This window comes from Dermacentor andersoni, chromosome 10 (assembly GCF_023375885.2).
Source record: "Dermacentor andersoni chromosome 10, qqDerAnde1_hic_scaffold, whole genome shotgun sequence".
In the NCBI taxonomy this organism is placed as follows: Eukaryota; Metazoa; Arthropoda; class Arachnida; order Ixodida; family Ixodidae; genus Dermacentor; species Dermacentor andersoni.
In genome coordinates, this window is record NC_092823.1 from 19,628,796 (window position 1) to 19,648,776 (window position 19,981).

General features: G+C 48.3%; 1 protein-coding gene across 1 annotated transcript in view; it reads right to left on the bottom strand.

The window, feature by feature from the left end:
- The window catches only part of LOC126519219 (uncharacterized), a 30,583-nt gene extending 15,177 nt beyond the window's left edge, over positions 1 to 15,406 (bottom strand). The window contains exons 1-3 of the mRNA XM_050168839.3: positions 15,234 to 15,406; positions 9,909 to 10,062; positions 5,739 to 5,851 (exon numbers count right to left, since the gene is read on the bottom strand). Of these exons, the coding sequence (XP_050024796.3) occupies positions 5,739 to 5,851; positions 9,909 to 10,062; positions 15,234 to 15,406 (440 nt within the window). The remainder of the gene's footprint in view (positions 1 to 5,738; positions 5,852 to 9,908; positions 10,063 to 15,233) is intronic.
- Between the last annotated feature and the right edge of the window lie 4,575 nt (positions 15,407 to 19,981).

The following is a 19,981-nucleotide window of genomic DNA, read 5'->3' on the forward strand; positions in this document are numbered from 1 at the left end:
TCCGGTCATAAGCGGTAATCCTTGCTGTGCAGATTCCAGTCTGCATTAGTAGGTGTCCTCCAGCTGTCCGAATTTTAGGGCCTTCCCATGCAGTCTTAGCTTTCTTCAACTCTGTGGCAAGAGGTCCACTCATCACGGCGTAGTCGGCTCCTGTGTCCACTAAGGCGGTGACCGCATGGCCATCGAGAAGCATGTCAATGTCGGTGGTTCTTTGTCTTGCGTCGCAGTTAGGTATCGGCGTCGGATCGTGGCTGCGTCGCGTTGATGTGTGGCTGGTACGTCGTGCCATGAGGTCCTTGGTCGGTGCGTTCTTTGCTTCCAGGCTTCGTCGGGATGGCAGGGTATCGTTGTTTTGTCGTTGAGGTAGTCCCTTCGGCGTCTTCGTCGACGGCGGAGGATCTTCGTCATTTTGGCGAACAGCAACCGCACCTCCATCGAATGCTGCTTTTAGTTTTCCGGATATGGGCTTGTAGACCGGCCCAGGGCTTGGCCAGCGTATGGTTGGTGTTGCTGGGGCAGGTAGCGGCCAGGTGACGGTGAACGGGACGGTCGTCGAGGGCTCCACTGTGTGGCAGCAAGATAGTCGTCGATGTCACGTGGGTGCTCACCTTGCTGCGGGCGCAGTGCGTGAGATAGCGAACCCTCGCCGTCCGATAACACGGTAAGGGCACCAGCGCTAGATGTGCCCGGCTTCTCCGCAGTGATAGCAAAGCGGACGGTGCTCGGGGGCGCGCCAAACGTCAGTCTTCCTTTGAACGCTGCCCGCGGCAATGGGTTGGCGTGCTGGCGGCGACGGTGGTGGACGAGGGAACTGTGGCTTCCCTGGGCTCTGCCGTGAGCGCGGCGGGGGAACGCGACGGCGGGCTACAGAGGCGTACGTCGTCGCTTTCGGCTGAGGCTGTGGCGATTCAGGGCCTAGTCTGAGTGATTGTTGGAGCTCCTCGCGTACGACACCGGCAATCGAAGCCACTTGATGCTGTGATGGAGGGAAAAACTTCTGAAGCTCCTCCCGCACGACTGCGCTGATAGTCTCGCGCAGGTCGTCGGTGACCAGTGACTGAACTCCGGCGCAGTTTGTTGAGTTCGTGCGGCGGGTGAACTGTCGGTTCCGCATTTCCAGGGTTTTCTCGATGTTGGGTACCTCGCGAAGAAACTCTTCGACGGTCTTTGGTGGACTGCATTCCGCCGAAAAGTTCTTCCTTCACACCACGCATGATTAGGCGGGCCTTCTTCTCCTCGGACATTCTTGGGTCGGCGAGGCCGAATTGACGTTTCAATTCTTCCGTAAATATGGCAACGTTTTCGTTCGTTAACTGCACTCCGGCTTCCAATAGAACTTCGGCTCTTTCTTTCCAGACGATGCTCGTGAAGGTCCTCAGGAAGTTACTTCGGAACGGCTCCCACGTTGTAAGGGCAGACTCCCGTTTCTCGAACCATATCCTCGCGGCATCTTCTAAGGAGAAGTACACGTGGTGCAGCTTGTCCTCAGATAAAACGCTAGTTTTATTGGGCAAACTTGTGGCCTCAAAAACAGGCTACACTCAAAGAATGGCGACAGCTGCGAACACAGTCAGTGGTCGTCCAAAATCTGATCTGCGGGTCAAGCGCCTCAGCTCTTATACATGATTCATCGAAGGTTCCAGAGTAATCGCTGGTGCCCGCGTGTTTACTAGAAAGTTCTGCGCAATTCGCGTCGCCCATGCAATCAGATTGCAGAAGCTTGGGTGACAACAGATCGGAGCAAGAACCGTCGATAATATTCCAGAAACTTCCGCGCTTAGCGATATCATTTTTAAACGGTGAAACGCGGTCAACCGAAAAATATACAAGTACACGTGTCAATATTGTCAGTTTGATTCCTGTGGGTCGCGTTCCGATGGGGACAGCGTGCAAGAGGGCATGTGTGCCGATCCTTGGGTCGATTTGAAAGAACTCCATGTGGTCAACGATATTTCGTAGCTTCTTCATCCTCTCCACATTCCCTAGCCGTGTACGTCCTACCTCGCAGTCTATCTGTGACTTTGGCAATAAAAAACAGGTGAATTTCTTGTTTATTACCGCTGCAATAGTTCTATGTTATGCTGCGCTGCAAAGGCTGCATCACAAATTATTAGCATACTACTGGCACTGTAGCCGTCGTACCTAAAGTGTAGTCATGTACTCACCAGAGTGTGACCATAAGGAGCAGCGAAAGAGTGTGGAAATGAGTACACGCTCGGAGGCAAGATGATGCAGTCTGGTCTGCCATCATCCGAGTACGAAATGTGCCCGATGGCAATGAAGAGGTCTGGTGTGAACACCTGCCTGCGTTGAAGAGACTGAACGCTTAAGAAAATTGTACTTGCGCGTAATGTAAAAAACAAAATGCCGCAGTCTCTTAAGGCGAAGCTTCGATTTCAATAGGAAATTAGTGGACAGCTACCTATACGAAGTAATGATAGTAGTTTTATTGACCGTATAAACTTGTCAACATAGACATACTAACTGAATTAACAATCATTGGGTCACTCGCGCACAAGCAAATATCAGCGCATCTCCCTCGGTCACCGCGGGAACTCACCGTCAAAAATCTGGAGCGAGGAAGCACGGCAGCAGCAGCGAACTAGTTTACCGTCATGTTGCGTCTCGCATCGACGCGAACTAATCGTAAATTCCAAGGGCAGGTTCCGAGCACTTCCTGTAGTAGTTATTTCTGCTCCTTGCGGAGCAAGGCTATTCCGTTGGGAGATTGGGAGAGCGTCCCCTATCTCTCATTGGCGGATTAGGAAGCAGCTCCGCCGCCAGATCGACTCCACGGGGCAGCGCTCTCTACTCCGCAAAAGTTGACGCAGTCGACCGGCAGTCACTTGGTGTAGGCCACCCACAGGCAATGTACCGCTATATGTGTGCGAGCCCATGAACGCGAATCGTGGTCTCTCGGAGGCAATGAGTGGTGCTTCGCATCGTGAACTAGTGTTTTCACTGCTTGCAGAGAGCGATGAATAGTCTAGCTCAAATTTTGAATCGACCAGTGGGAATCAAGTAAAGCAGAAACTTCTGAAGCTAATGTATTGAAGCAAGCTTTCTACGTCATGTTTCGGCCGCCGGCCAAGAGGCCGAAAGTTGCTCGTTTCGTCGACGACGTCGCTCGCCGGTATTCAGACGAAGACATAACAATGGCACCTTTTCGGAAGTTCTGATTTTCACAGCCTTTACTTTTCTTGATGAAATGCAGTTTCGAAGGCACTTCAGGCTCTCTCGATGCGCTGCCATCGAACTTCGCTGTGTCTCCGATGTTTCCGACACACAATCACGGCGTACAAGAGAAACAGACTTACATGGCACGTTCTTTCCATTAGAGCACGGCAGGCTCAAAAGAAAGGCGGAACTTCTAAACACAACACGTGCGCGAGTTCAAGCCGAGAAGGCCGAAAACGACGAAAAACGCGAGGAATACTGGGCGTTTCCGGAGAGCCCCCTGCCAATTGCTCTGGCGGGAATGCCTGTGTTTCAATCACAGATTTTATTTAGTTACCCTCCACCGTAGTGCAGTGCTCCGCCGTAGATTTCGTCAGCCACTCCTAATCTGCCATTGAAATTCACAGTAAACCGCGAAAACGTAGTGCGCGGCCGGACTCTCTCTCCGTCGCAGATGGCTTTCAAGATACAGCGACGCGGGCAGCCGCGCGCGCCAGCCCGGGCCACCCGGAGTAGGACGCTCCCCCCCCCCTTCCTAGCCTCCCCCGTGATTCTTGCACGCGACAGAAGACGGCGGGCTTCTTCCCCGCTTCCCTCGCTTGCGTGCGCATATTGAGCCGTGATCGCCGGCTCACTGTCGCACTCTTTCACTCGCACATACAGCACAGAGCGCGTGGCGACAATTTTATTGCCCTTGGACATTTACCGCAATCCCACGGTGACGGCAGAAATGCCCCTGGGGTGTGCATATAATTGCTACCATAATAACATAAATATCATGCCTGGGCGAAAGTTCAGCAAACAAAAACTTTGTGAGTTACTTTATGGATACGCTATTACTCCCTTCTTGTGCGAACAGCTTGTGATGCGAAGACCGAGAGTACATGAAGGACAAACCACAGCCTTTGAATAGCTAGACACGCCACAAGCGTAAAAAATTGAAGAGCTACAACTCTCACATAGTTCTACTAATTCGCGCGTTACTCGTTCCATGTGATCCATTTTCCAAAACGGTTTTCAAGCACTGTGAAAGCTGTAGCCTCTAGAAGCAATGAGTGGAAGAAGCTATTTAATCTTCCTTGTGATGACTATTCAAACAGTATTGCACTACTATACAGGTGTCATTAGATTGTAAAAGTTGTTCAAACAGCACCTGGATGAACCACGAATTCCCAATCTGATGCCAGACTTCAAGCACATACGTCATATGACTACTGCATCCACTGCATTTCGCTCCAAAAATTCACACCACCTCAATTTTCCTGCACCTCTACTGCACCCCGTGAATTGTCAATGACCTTCCAACTGCGTATCTCAGACGATTCTTTAGGTGCGGTTTTAAACCTTAGACTTGATTCTCTGCCTTCAATTCTCGACCTCCGTGGTAGTGTTTCAGTATTCCTCAACCGCGTCACTATCTGACTTACACATGATAAGTAAGCCAACAAGAAGCACTGCCACGCGTGCATCCAGCCGCACAATTCTCAGCTTTCTCACGGCACTTCACATGAGAACGCGGAAGTTGAACGAGATAGACACGGACTGCTAACACCTGTTCACCATTGAAAAGATCGTGGCTGCGTGCTCGACCCTGCGTGCTAGGTATTACGACCAGTTTGGCTTCTCCATTGCAGCGTCGTCTGAGCATAACGTGGTCACAGACTTACAGAAATGACATCCCTATAAAATTATGAAAAATTGACTGCCCTATAATTTAAATGACAGTTTGTCAAAGTAAAAGAAAACGAGCTTCATTAAATTTCTAGCGCTGTTATCTGTAATGTCGCAAATGTAAGGATGCTGGTCAGCTGGGACTCCCTCTTTCTTATAAAGGGTGTTCCCTTTATGCGGCTAGCAGGCTGCGAATTTACTGGATGGCCAGCCCAAGCTTGCGCACAGAGTGAAGAGGACCGCTCGGTGCCAAGGCTTCCTGGACTAAGGCAGGCATCCCACCATAGGACAGGAACAACCGTCTGCTTAATGAATGCTTATTCCTCATGGACATCCGTGTGTAAGGCCCCAAAAGCCACTTTTGGAGCACTCTCATATGATGCCTAAGCATCTTCGTTTACACGCCTGCCTTAGCATTGTAATGATCGGCGAAGTTGTCTCCTGACACAAAGGCGGCATATGCAGTAACAGTTTCATCTTTATCGTACAACCATAATGAAAATTTCATATATGTGGCTGTATAGCTGGCCTCGACCACGAATTGAAAGAAGTAATATTGAAATACTTCTTATTCGGCAATTAACGAACCGTTTTTATGCGAGCTGCGCCAAGGACGCAGTGCGCTCAGTACGTTTGGTTTACGCAATGTTTATCAAAAATACAAATCTATTCTCTTAAAGTTATATATTTTGCTGCAGTCAACAAAAAGTGAACGTTACAGTCGAAGCAAACCGAACTATTCATTTCTTGGGCGTGTGTTTGGAATACAATTAAACATTACTTTCTCGGATAGTCCTTGTGCTACTGCTACTCGATCTAGCCACACGCCTCTTTCACAGACCTAATTGTAAATTTCCTTGATTATTTACTGACTCAACAGGCTTACTCACTTCATGAGTTCAACGTAGGAACTGAACTCTTTTGGGTAAACAGGGGCCACGCCCAGAGCCATCACTGTACTACTGATACGGATGTTCCTCAGCTTGAGGTAGTCGTCGATTGTCTGCAGTGTAAAAAAAACATACGAGGTCTGTTAGAGAAGTATCCGACCTTATTTTTTTGTGAACTCCTGATGGATATGAAACAAGCGCGCTTGCATCAGCCGACCTTGAACCTTCGTGCGCATGCGCGAATTTTTTCCCGCCTGCCGATAGCGTCAGCCGCTGGGACGCAGCGATTGAGTCAGGTAGTGCTCAGTGCTCTCGTAGGTTTTTTATTGCAACGAAAATGGTGGAGCGACTGGAGCAGCGCTACTGCATCAAGTTTTGCCAGAAACTGGGCGACAGCCAAGTGGAAACCATTTGGAAGATTCAGACGGCTTTCGGTGATGATACTATGAGGAGCACACAGATTGAGCAGTGGTACAACCTGTTTAAAGACGGCCGCACATCGGTGGGGAGCGAGCAACGCTCCGGTCGGCCATCAACATGCCGAAATGACCAGGTCATTGCCGAAGTGAAGGCTGTGGTGATGCGGCACCGTCGTGTGACTATCCGAGAAATTGCGAAAGAGATGGGCATCAGCACTTTTTCGGCAAATTCCATTGTGACCGAAGATTTGGCCATGAAGAGAGTTGCGGCGAAATTCGTGCCGAAACTTCTCACGGTAGAGCAAAAGCAACTTTGTGTTGAAGTCTCACAGGACATGCTGGATTCTACAAACAGTGATCCCGACTTGATTAAGTTAGGGTAATTAGGTTTCCAACGCTGCAGTTGTGCCAGTTTTTTTTTTGTTGGTCCAAAGGTCGGATACTTTTCTAACAGACCTCGTATGAGTAGAAAAGCCTGTTTAACTCAGTACAACCCCTGCATTGGGGAATGCACAAATTTCAACAAGTTTACTCAGGAAAATTAAAAGTGGTAGCATCAACCTGCGCCAAACAACTTCCGTTTGCTGATTCAAGTTTTTTTTCTTTTTTTTGCTTGTGTCGGAAACATTTTACAAGGGGTCCACTTCTTAGATGCCATCACTGATATTTCAATTACAGACTCATAGCTAAAAATGTGCGACTTTCTTTTTTGCGAGTTTTACCATCAAGAGTGGAATTTCTGTCAACAGCAGGACTACGAATCTATTCCGCTTTCTTCTCTTTGGCTACTCTGAAGAGGTGTGGCTGGGCAAAATATTTTAACGACAACTAACGCGCTTCTAGTTTCGTATCGCAAAATTACAACCCGTATTCACAAAGGTTTTTCACGTGAGAAGCGTGTCGGTGGCCATCCCGTTGTTAATCTGATGACTATAATATACAACAACGTTCGAACACTAGCCAAAGAGAAAGGTACATCAAATTTTCAATGTGCTCCTCAATCCGCTACTGAGATTTATGATTTCATTACAAGCACAATTTGGGCGACTGAGGCGGTGCTTGCCAATTTCACGTGTATTTTCTTTTCTTGCAGGCTTTGGATAGGGGTCATTTCACGCGAAGTGTCCTAGGTGTGTCCCTCGATACTATCAGATTTTAAAAATAAGAACATTCACATTTACTACATTGCTCACTGTCATTTCCTAATATATTCCTACTCAAAGAAATGTCACTTGGCATGCTTCCAAAGTTTGCTCAAGTACGTGGAATGTGCTTCCGCAAGAAGATTATTTTAAATGTTTTCTTTGTGAGTGATGCTGAACAACTTCGCGGGCTGAGGTTTTTTTTTGTTGGTATTTAATGGTGTCATATGGCTACTTTGGTTGGAAAAGGTGATTTCCTGAGATGGTTGAGCGGCAGGTCTAAAACAGTTGGCGTGGAATGACCAATAGAGGACAAACGGCATACTGTGTAAATTGCAGAATGAGCATTCGCTCGGGCAACAACCAGGACAAGTAAAGCGGACTTGTGAGGCAGATGGTCGCATTGTCGCCGGGCGAAAATGTAAAAACTTAAAACGCTGTCTGCATTAATTTTCTAATAGCAGACGGGCAGAAGCCGCTTGAGAAATAGTGTTTACCAAATTCAGCAAAGGGGAACTTGTAGTTGCGACGCAGTGGAGGATTTCGTACTTTTGAAGCGAATATATTTCGGCTGCTCTTTAGCCCATTTTTCGTAGTTGGTGGGCCTAGGCTTTTCACCATCGATGGAAACCGCCTGTGCTCTGGTGCCAATGAATCGCGGGGCGGTTTCGTCGCCAGAAGAGCGCTTTGAGACGAACATTCTGTCGTGAGAGAATTTTGCGGCGCCTTAAGGTTCATGTGTTGCGTTGCTACTCTCGCGAAAGCACAGCTCTCTTTTCTTCTCCCGCAGGAGGACTCTGGGGGGCTCTTACGACAAGTACACAGCATGTCAGACCACCCGGCGTTGGCGCGGTCGCCGAGTCTGCATGGACGTATTTATACAGTCAGGCACCCGGAAGACCGGAATCCTCACAACATCGGCACTTTCTCTCCGCCTTCGAGTGCTGTGGGACAAGAGCATGCCAGTCGCCTTCTACAGTGGCGCTAGCACTTCTGTCAAAATCCGCTTATGTCTATAACCACCTACACTTTCGCTACAGATGTGCTAGTCAATTACTCTGTTCTTTGCGGAATTAGGCAATCAAATGGGAAATGCCACCTAAACAGTTTCTTCACTACAACATATATACAACTTTTGGAGCTTGAATCCTTCATTAAAGCGAGTAGCCTTCTTGAAGCGCTCCACTATTTGCTTACCATGACAACAATCGCCGGTGCTTTCCAGACAACCTTGTATCTTTAGAAACAGGCACCTCGCACTTTTCGCATTTGCCGAAAGGCAAGGTTTCGTACAACTACGAATCTCGCCCTTTCACACCAGCGGCGTGGACAAACGATTTCCCAAAACTACCGCAACGCCATTCTGTTTTTATAATAGTAATAACCTCTTCTGTTGCTTGCGGTCCTTGTAAAAAGAAAAGAGAAAGTTTAAAAGTATACGCTGGAGAGAAAGGTGTTTCGTTAGAAATTCAACGCTCTCGCAATTGTTCATAGCATTAAGAACATCACGCGAACGATAGAAATGTAAACTTGAGATAGCTTATAGCGGTCAAGGAGGTTTAAAGCTGTGCTCCTCATAGGTTCATTGGGTAGCTGATGTTCGTGTTGGATGCGCAAACTGGTTCCGCACGTAGCTGTTCATCACTGATGTAAAGTGTATATCTTTTCTGCTCACCTGCGTTTTTTTTCTCATGCCTACAAATATATCACGATAGCAATTATATGGGCAGTGTAGGCGTGCTCGCACCACCACCGTACAGTCCCGGCATTGACGGTGGACTCAAATGTGGAAGGTTAGAAGTAGTGCTGTTAAACGGCATATTTGTCAGCAAAATTCTTCGTTAGTGTTACCAGAGCTAAAGAAACTCGACACGAACAGGAGGTGCATACAGAACAAGCACCTTGACTAAAGTTGACATTTACTCTACGCAAAGCTAGAAAGCTATACAACGTACAGCAATTTTACTGCGCATTCGTGCCTTTCTTTCTATCTTTTCACTTGAGTACTCCAGTTCCTGCTGTGTGACACAACACAAGCTGTGCTAATGCAGCTATAAGGTTCCTTTTTGACGCAAAGGGCCAGTATGCAAAAGGCCGCAGCCCAGTGCCAAGCAGTACTTACGAACTAAAAAAACAAGCTTTGTGAATTCTGCTCCAGAAAGATTAGTGGCTCATAGTTTGTTTCATTGGCGCGACAACACCACGCCAAAGCAGCGAACTTACGGGACACGCACTTTTCTCCAAACTGCATTCTTTTTTTCATGACCGAACACCTCATTCAACGGGAACTCGCAAAATAAATATCAGGATCAAGCACCATGTATAACATAAGGAACGTGTCTCAAAAGTTCCACGGTGGGCATTTGCCATTATGCTGTTGTTCCGTTTACTACAGTAGCAATTATAGAGGCATACAAGGCGAACTTCCGCCGCAGGCGTTGCTGCGAGATTCCACATATACAGTAGGGAACAAAAGATACAATATTTTGCATTTGGGTCCTCTGACCTAAACTGCTCAAAATATTCGTGCTGCGCTATGCCTGACCACTAGCTTATAGGGCAATAGTCCCTTAAACACGCATTGCTATTGGTAACTGTTGCTGACGCACCTTGAGTACATTGAGGGCCACGGTGATATGCGCCGGAGAACTATAGCTTAGATAGGCATTGAGGAAGCCGAAGTGAGCGATTCCTTGCCCCGAGATCCAGCTGATACCGCTTTCAAAACGTTTCGTCTTGGCCTCATGTTCAAGGTTTTGGTCACTGAAAAGGGAACACGAAAAGAATGAAGACATAACTTTAACTCTGTAAAAAATATTTTTAATCAAGGTCAGGTAATTATTAATAAATAAGTAGGAACAACTAACAAAAATATTCCGCCTGCATTCTACCCTGGAAAGTGTATGTACAGCTAAGCTGTTGCCAGCGTTACACAAGCACCGCCACCACAAAGCGTCGCACAGCCTAGATCAATGTAGCGCCCGCGACCGCGTTCGCGCCCTCTCCGTTTGCGCTTCGACGCCATCGTGTATGCTCGCGGCGCCAATACGCTTGCGCGTAACCCGCGTCCGCGATGTTTTCTGGGGTATGCGTGCCCCTGTGTGCTCTTGTATCCGTCGCGCTGTTTAAGTGTAGTTGTGAAGATGAACCAGCAAACCCTCACTAAGATATTACTCATCCCCCGTTTCTTCCGTGCAGAGTAGGCAACCGGAAGTCTTTCTGGTGAGCGTCTTTGCTTCTGTTTTAGAATGCAGCTCTAGGGGGCCGGTTCCTGCGTTGAACGCAGACATCCCTTTGCGCCCCTCGCCGTAACCGAGCGAAGGAGTACAGCGAAGGATGAAATAGCGAACGTGGAGCGCATCGTGGGCTCAAAGTCGGCAGTAGCGAAGAGAGCGGGAGCAGAAAAGCGTAAGAGGAGGAGGGTGCAACGGAACCATGAGGCGGAATGCGTAGTGCCGCCCAAGACGTGTTCTGCAGCGACGATCGCTACGAGATGGCGCCAGAGTAGCGCTCGTCGTGTACTCACTCATGGCGCCATCGATAAGGCACGCGGCGAGCGAATCCACCGATGCCATATATGGAAACAAAGCGCTGCATGAGGAGAGGTCTGTCTGCGGCGACAGCTGTGAATCGCGCCCATGCATTCCATACGCGCTGCCTCTCGCGATCTCCCAATTCGCGAGGCAGTCGTGCCACACTTCGCTCCGTTTCTAATGTGCCGCACGAGACAGATTGCCAGCACCAGCCAACATGTCGCGAAGTAAAAAGACATATGCAGCTGCGCTCAAATTTCGAAATATGGAGTAGGGTAATCATCGGTGACTTTTTTTCCTTGTTCTTTCACATGAGTTGAAATGGCCACGATACACTACACCCTACAATGGAAGCTTCATTACCAGCACCGACAAATGTCTAATGTAATGCGTTTATTTTACCTTTTACTGACTTTACAGTTAAGAAGCAAAAATTCTGGATGATGACGCTTTAGTTTTACAAGGTTTAAGGCTAAATACCCAAAAGACCTCTCAAGACTATCGAGAGCGGTGCCTGTTTTGGAACATCTTAGGTAACGTATTCTCGAATTAACCTGTAACTATTCTCGCGGATGCGAAGCAAGTCAGACTGATAGATATTGCTAGAAACCACTGGTACAGAAATTGAATGACTAATCCTTCCATAGGCGAAGGCCTTGCTTTAAAATGAAAATATATCATTTGATCATAATTATGTCACGATAAATGACCGTAATTAGATCGCGATAGTTTATATGATGCTTAGTTTTTAAATGCAATGCCATTGCGCATTTAATATGCGCAATATGATTTCGATGTTCACGGTGGTTGATTTGTTATAGCGAGTTTCGTGAATTAAGAGAAGGTTTCAAGTCGCCTCGTTTATGTCTCCCCTTTCTCGATACTGTAATGTCCCTGCAGCACTTGCAGCATTCGGAACTATTGGAAAAAATCTGCGGATCCCACGCGCTGTGGGAATCCGCTTTTTCAAACCTTTCATTGGCGTTTATGAAACGCTGTTGCTGCTTAGCGGTCATTGTGGTAGAGAATACACGACCTAGTCAGACACATTTTCCAATGGAAATCACCTAGTCCACCTTCATGGCTTGCTTCATGCGACGCATGACAAGAAGAAAATGACGATGATGGAACCACCACAATTGCATGAAGATGGCTATATAATGACGACGCAGCAAGAACGATGAGAAGGCGACTACGGCATGACAACGAACAAAATGATGGTAAACGAATGACCACGACTGCATGAAAACAATGTAGAGACTACATTGCTTTGATGAGGATTAAATGACAGCGACATTATAAGGATAATGGCAAGACGACCACAGTATGACAACGCTGGAGAGAGACAGTGGCGTGATGATAATGTGATGCGGTTGCTGGAGTAGTGCACAGGGTTTAACAACTACGGTGTGTTGAAGAGAATTATGTAGTTTTACCGATGACGATGGCATGACGAAAATATGATGACCATAATAAATTATTACTTTGATGTATGACGATGATAATAGAACGACGACTGTATGGCGACGACAGCATGACGACAGTCAGAATGTCTGCTACAAAATAAAGACAACAGAAGAGTGACAGCTGCATGACGATGATGATGTGATGACAGCATAACGACAATTGGATAATGACGTTGGAGTGACGATGAAGGTATGCGGACAACGACGTTGCAACAATGCGATGACGCTGGTATAATGATATTGATTGTATGAAAACGACGGCATGACAAGGACGGTGTGACGAAGGTAATGGCGGGCTGAAATGAAGACGACGGCGTGACAAAAAAGTCGCAGTGTTTCTGGAGGAAGCATCAATGGCCATAGCAAACTAGTAGACAGATAAACGAAGTAAGGATAGCAGTTTTATCCGCCATATAAACTAAATTAACAAGTGTGGTATCACTTATGAACTTCCGTGCATCACTAGCCACCACCTGCCAGCTCCATTCGAACTTTGTCCGGCGTTTGTTTGCACTATGCCCGGTACCGGCCAACCGTCCACCGCAGAAGCCAGCAGGGATGGCCGGTGCCACAAGGGCGCGCTGACGACAGCACTTTCAGTAATATTGCTAAGGGCAAAAACGTACCGCACTAAATATTCGCATCAAGATGAGGCATGTGTATGCTGCAGCGAAATTTCGGAGTCCACTCAGAATAACCAAATAGAATGCGAGAGGATTTACCCAGTGAGATCCGTAGGTAACGTACACTTTTCAGACGTACTTGGATTTAAAGTGCACGGAAGCGTCAACCTGTTAAAAGTCGACATGATTAAGAGACGTTTACAGCATTGGAGGGAAAAAATCACAGGTAAGAGATTGATATGACTAGATCCGTTACATCCATAGGTGCGGTAAAAGGTATACAGAGAAGTTTCGAGGAAGAAAAAGATTAAGGAGATGTACGCAAAAATGATAGAACGAAAGACAGCTACAGCACACATGATTATATCAAGCAGGCTAGGTGAGTATTTGCCACCGTCCCGTTTCAAGGGGGATGCCAATAAATCATCATCGTTATCATTATCCTCATCAGTATTACGCACGCATTCGGCAACATGTGCCTCGATTTACACTATATCCGGTTTTTGCGCTGTCCACCAGAACCCAATCGCCCATGTCCAAGGAGGCAGCAGGGATGATCACGGTACGACGACGACGGTGTGATGGCACCGACGGAACAACCATGAAAGCTTGACGATGGCTCTGTAACGGCGACGCAGTGGCGACAATGGCGTGACGACAACCGAATGGCAACGATGGCATGACCCACGCATTCCGCAAGAGCCGCTGCGATTCGCACTATTGGCCTCGAGCTCCACCACTGGAAAAGCTGGCGCCACTGTCGGCGTGACGTGCTAGGAGGGATCACGTGGACATAGCGGCCGCGTCGGCTGCTTCGGGTGCGCCGAAGCGAGCTGAAAACGAGTTTAAATTCTCTCGTACGCTGCGGTCCTCATTTAGTGGCGAAATTTTCCCGCTTCAAGTGTCTCCTTTACAACGCTTGAAAGCACTACAATAGGTAGTGGCTGCCTTTGAAGGCGCGCAACATGGTAGGCTACTGCTCGGTGCCGCAGGGCCGGACGCACGTAACGGAGGCCGGTGTCAGCCTTATTCACACGTAGCCGCAGGACAAGAAGCTGCGTAATGCTTGGCTCGCGAAACATAAAACCGGCAAACAGTCATCGGCTACAACTCGGGTATGCAGCAAGCACAGACGCGAGGAAGATTTCTGCTACGGCGCCCGGTCTGCGATGTTCTGAAAACGCGCACTGAGACGCTCGCCCGAGTCCGCTGCCCGACTAATGTCGTGACGGTTTGGTCTATGAACTTGTCGGTGGAAAGGCAGCGGTAAGAAGCACATTTAAAGAAAGCATGGCATATGGTCATGTTTGTGTTATGAATTAATGCGCTAAATTACAAAAAAGGAGCAGCGGGAAATTGCACGCTGAGAACACCGATAAACATAAAATGCGACGCAACTCGAGAAATAGTATTGAAAGGTCAAAGAATTTAGAAGAAAAAAAAAAGATTGAATCGTCGCGACGGCACATCACAGTCCCCGTAGGCGTCGAAGTCTCTACAATGAAATTATTTTTGAACAGCTGTCATAGCGCCCACGCAACAATGGTTGCTTGTATACTGTCAAATGCTCATATTCTGCGGCCTAAAGCTCATGGCACGGTGCGAAAACGCGCGCGCGATGAAAACGAAACAGTGCGCGGACAAGCATGCAGACGCGCAGTCGGTCGCTGCGAATCTGCGCGATCGCTGCATTGAGGCTTCGTTCTATTACACTCCTTTTAGATATACAAACACTATAAGAACATATTTCACATAGTTTGCTCTCAGCGTTTACCTACTTTTCACGCAAGAAGCCGGTTCGGGAGACTCCATCGCGGCGACCGCGCGCAGTGGCGTTCACTGTACGTATTCGGTAAAGAGATAGCGTCTGTAAGCGATTGTGTGCTTTCAGTTTGTCCAAGATTATTATTTAGACAGTAATAAACTTCTCTCGTTTCGAAAGTACTTACAGAAATGTCCGGGACAGCTCGCGCGTGGTGTTTTCAGTGAGCGCTGACAGCAAAACCTCTGAGGAGCGCGCCACGTGATCCCTCATAATACGCCAGCGAGGCGCTTCCGATAGATGGCGACTCCGTAACTCCTCGCCGCCAATATCCGGTGTTTATTTGCTCTATGTCCGGTATCGGCCAATTGTTCAAGACTAGCCAGGAGCCAGAGAGGATGATAATGATGATACGAAGACGATGGCGTGATGACGGCACTACTTTGAGTATAACCCACGTATTGCTCAAAAACAATTTCGTGAGACAGCTGCCAGCAGCGCGAAAATCAAAGAGGCAAAGAAAGCTTCGCTTCAAAAGGTAAACGCTCACTCTATGGCCAAGGAAACGCCGAACTGCGTGGTTCCTCCTGCACTGCTCATCGCCCACTCGAGGAACGCCATGACATTCCCAGCGAGGCCGGTGGGGCCCAGACCGCTGCTGCCACCAGCGTAGACCGAGTCGAAGAAAACCAGCGTGCACAGGCCGTCCTTGGGCAGAGGCATCCCTGCTGCGAATGCCGGACCCACAGTGCACACAAACCGCATAGGCTGAGGGCTTCCTGCAAACGACCCATAGATGTTAGTCTTGGTAGCAAAAACTTCCAAGTTGTAAAACATGCCCCACTAGGCCGGGCGCCGCGTCCACGTGACTATGCCTCAGTGTAAGCGCTTTGCGATTGTACTCAGCCGACTCTAGGACAAGGTATTTATACCAAACTTGATTTTATGATACAGCGTTTGTTTAAACAGGAAGTATTTGTTTAAGCAGGCTCACTCAATTTTCTTTACAGTTATCAGGAAGCATTCGCTTTTATTTCCTCTCTTGGTGCATCGCCATGGGAGACTGCAGAAGGAAACCACCGTTTTGAACCTGTTCAATTACTCGAACCACCTCGGAGGGGTTCTCAGTTGTACATTGAGGCCTTGTGGGTGCGAGCGAGGCCCTTTGAGGTAAAACTTGTGCAACAAAAGTTTTCATAATTTGCACTTGTTTTTTATGTGTCAACACTTTCTATCTGTGGTAATATATTGTAAACACTTGAGGCACTTCTGTTAGTTGTGGCTTTAAAGCGAAAGCTTCACTAACCGCGTCGAGCCGAGTTTCGCCGTCGCCAGCAATTTGGCCTTCATTTGACCGCAGCTGAGCCGTAGCTTTGGCAAAACATCACGTGACTCGCCGCACCGAGCTCCACCGCGTCGCCGGCTTGGCGCATGTGCTCTCCGTAGCTGGATCGCCGCCTGACCACGTGACTCGCCGCGCGCCTAGCTAAGAGCAGCGCCGCGCTCGCCTAGTCAGCACGAGCTTGGTTATGGATGAGAGCGAGGCAAGGCGGTCTTCTCTGAACGCTGAGCGGAAACGGGAGGCTTTAAGCCGTCGTCGCCAAGCGGCGTCTGACCACCCCGCGGACATCGCCTGGCGAGCTGCTTCACTGGAGAGGGCCCGGAACGCAACAGGCGTCGCACCGTCGAGATCAATGTAGCGACCGCGTTCGCGCCCTGTTCTGCTTGTACTTCAAGCCTGCAAATGTTCGCGGCGTGTCTTTGCATGTCTAGCACTTGCGCTCTCACTGTGGCACAACTGGCGTCCGACCATCGAACGATGCGTGTCTACCCAAGCCTAATCACAGTCATGGCTAGCTATCGATCGCGGCATAGCCGTCATACCTGGCGTGATGATGATTGTATACCTAATATAATAATTACAGCTAAATCAAAGGTTAACCGACTGAAACCAAGACTTAACCAGGCTAAACCAAGCTTTCGCTTTGTATATCCAGGGATAGCTGAGGCAAGCCGTAGGCAATTTTCTTAATAAATATTCGCACGCACAAACCCAGCTTCATTCGAAGGTGTTATAAAACAGCATTACGTACAACGCACACTCGCAAACAGCGCTAAAACATTAATTCCTTGTCATTTATAGACACAACTAATAGAGTTGACAGGAGAAACCATTTTTATTGCGATAGTAGACACTCCAGGCGCATTTGTGCCGTCGCCTTCGCTGTGATGTTCAGTATGAAGTCCAAGTGGGATAACACTGTCGCCACGCGTCGTGTACTGTATGTGCGAGTGAAAGCGCGAGAGCGAAGCCAGCGATCGCGGCTCAAACTGGCGCGCGCTGTTACGATCGGCCTGCAGGGGTACTGCTCTGCAAAGCTATCTCAGCCCGCTGCAGTAGTTTCGATCGTTCTGCGGGGTGGCGTCTTTTAGAGAACCGGCGACGGCAGGAAAAGTTGACCAACCATGAACTTCCTTCGGAGAACTGGAGACTACGGCACCGTTAATCCACCATGCGCCTTCTTCGGAGAGTCGGCAACGGCAGCAGGGCGGGCCACGTTTGGCGGACCGTGTATTAACGCGACAGCGTTAAGGAGCTCGTGTCGCAGAAAAGCCGGTGTGTCGTGAGCGTTGGCCGTGAGCGTAAGATGTCGTTCCCCTTGCTAAGGCGCACGTTTCGTCTTTGTGTGACTCAAGAGTATGCCGAGCGAATGAGTGGGCGGTGCGAACGGAGTGCGATAAGGCTATCGCGTTCCACTCTTGAAGGCGAAGCTTAAGCATCCTCAGTTTTTGTTGGTGGATTTGCCGTGGCCTACATAGGTCTATTTGCAGCAAGAGAGCTTCTCTAACAAAGGGACTTTTGCGGTGTGTTCCTCGCGCACCAGGATTCGTCACAGTGTGCTGACACTCGTGGCGACTACCGGAGAAAGTCAGCTGTGCGATTAAGTGGCGCCCGCTGGGGTGAAGCTTCACAATCTGGCTACGAGGACCCGCTCAACTCGGGTTCTGGGAATCCAAAGTGCGTACGTGTGTGTGTGAGCCCTCCCCCTCAAAGGCGGGTCGACTACGGCGGAACGACTGTGGACGGTCCGATTGGACGAAGGTTGGACAGCAGTTTTCCCTCCCCTAGGAATCTAGGGAGGACAGAGGCTTTTTAAGCAGCAGGTTGTCGGCTGCTGTCGGTGTGCTTGGAGCTTCGTGCTCGTGCGCAGTGTGCTGTGCGCTTCGTGGTGGGAGCTTCGTGCTCCTTTCTGCAGTCACGCTTGACTGTTGAAATGTATCTCATCTTTTAACGCAAATATGTAAATAAATCCCGTACTCTTAGTTGTCGATGAGAGCAAGTTCCTCCCTACAACCACGTCCCAAGCGTGGGTGAGATGGAGGACGGCATGGGCCAGCTACCACATAGTTCTTGCCCGACTAGAAATCTTACAACTGGATGCCAGCGGTAAGATCGTCCTACAACTCTTACAGCGCGAAGCAAAGAAGGGCAGAGCAGACACGCTGTCTTGCGATGCGCGAAAGGGCGCGAGCGGTTGCGCGTGCCGTATCTGCAAAGGGGCCTGCAGACGGCTCGTACCTCTGTGCTCGCTGTGTTCTCGCCGTTCTTGCGTTGAAGCGACAGACAGCACGAAGGCCACTTCGCTCGCTGCTGCTGCTCCGCTTGTTCATAACAGCGTTTTTATAGCGAATGTCTGCGCTCATAGTGTGTGATGTGTTGATGTTTGCTTGTGCGCGCTGACACCATGCTTGTTAATTCACTTAGCGAATATTTCTATGTATGCATTGCCGATAAAACTACTATCCTTACTTCTTGCAGCTGTATACTAATTTGGTATCGCAATCGATGCTTCACCTCTCGGCCGAAACTACCACATCTTTTCGCAGCATGATGTCTATGTATCGCATGAACAACAGCTATTGTGGTTATGCTGATTGTCATTGTTAACAATTCGACATTTGTGCTTTTGTCAGCAATGAATTCTGTTGATCACATTGTAGGTATTCTGTAATAATGAAATGCGATACTCTCTGACATAAAATCGAGTCTAATGTCGTGCTACCTGCATTGTTTAGCGCTACTTCTAATATACGTATAATGGTCTTCCTTGCAGAACACTGCAAGAAAACAACTGCAATAAAATTAATTTACGATAAATCAGAGCGTTGACCTAGTTAAAAGAACGACCAGGTTTTTAAACATAATGTGGTAAGTTATTGCGTATACAAATGGCTCTTGAGGTTAAGCATTCGGGGCTGTTGTCAGGGGATGTCAACTCTGAAATCGACTTACTTGTGGTGATTTTAGGTGTACCAGTAATGCCTGATGTTGGGGACGTGAAGCTTTTCTCCGTGTTGGTAGCGGGAGCTGGAGTCCCGTGTGCAGATTTGGGCACTCCTCCACTGCGTTGACTGGAGCTTGAGCGATAGCGCTCATCAAGCGAGGCGAGAGTGGTGATGTCCTCTGCGGGTACTGCAAGCAATCCTGCTTGTTCGTAACCACAACATATTGCATGTGCTTTCTTACAGCGGAACGAAATTGAATCATTGCATCAGCGCATTGTAGCAGCACACCAACATTAAAACTCCTATTCTGTTTCTTAAACGATGAAGGTCTGCTTAAAGAAAGAAAGATATGGTCATTTAAGATATTATCTCGCGTCCATCATTCGATTACACATATCCAAACAATATTCTACTTCAAGCGGGACCCAAAAATATTCTTTTCTACAACATCACAGAAAATACAGTCGCCCAATGTTGCTGACAGCGATGCTGCCAATGTTAATTTGTTATCGCGAGCGACTTCGGCAAGAAGGCTGTAGGTATTTTGACATCGCAATTTTGATATTGCTGCGGAGCTTTGATGCAGAACTCTAAGCGTACCAACTGGGCTTTAATCAGGTGGCCTGACTACTTACACAAAGAACGCGACATCAGGGACCGCTTCACTATATCCGGGCGGGATATGCCATAACTTGCGCATGTTAAAGAAGGGGTCTCCAGCACTCAATTTATCACGGAAAGCGTGCGCTACTTTCCGGGACATTCAGCTTGCTCAATCTCATGTTAAAGAAAACGACTTTAGAAATTTCAGTTCTCTTTCACGGCAAGTAAATGTTATGGCACTTTCAAGTCAAAATACTTTTACTTATTACTGCGGAAGATTGCGAGTGCAGGCTTGACGAGGACCGCGAGCATCAATCCGCTATTTTGCGCATAATTAGACAATGGAGGCATAACGACTTTAGCTTTTATGTTGAGATAAAAGTAACAAGTTAGAGGAAGGTGAAGCTA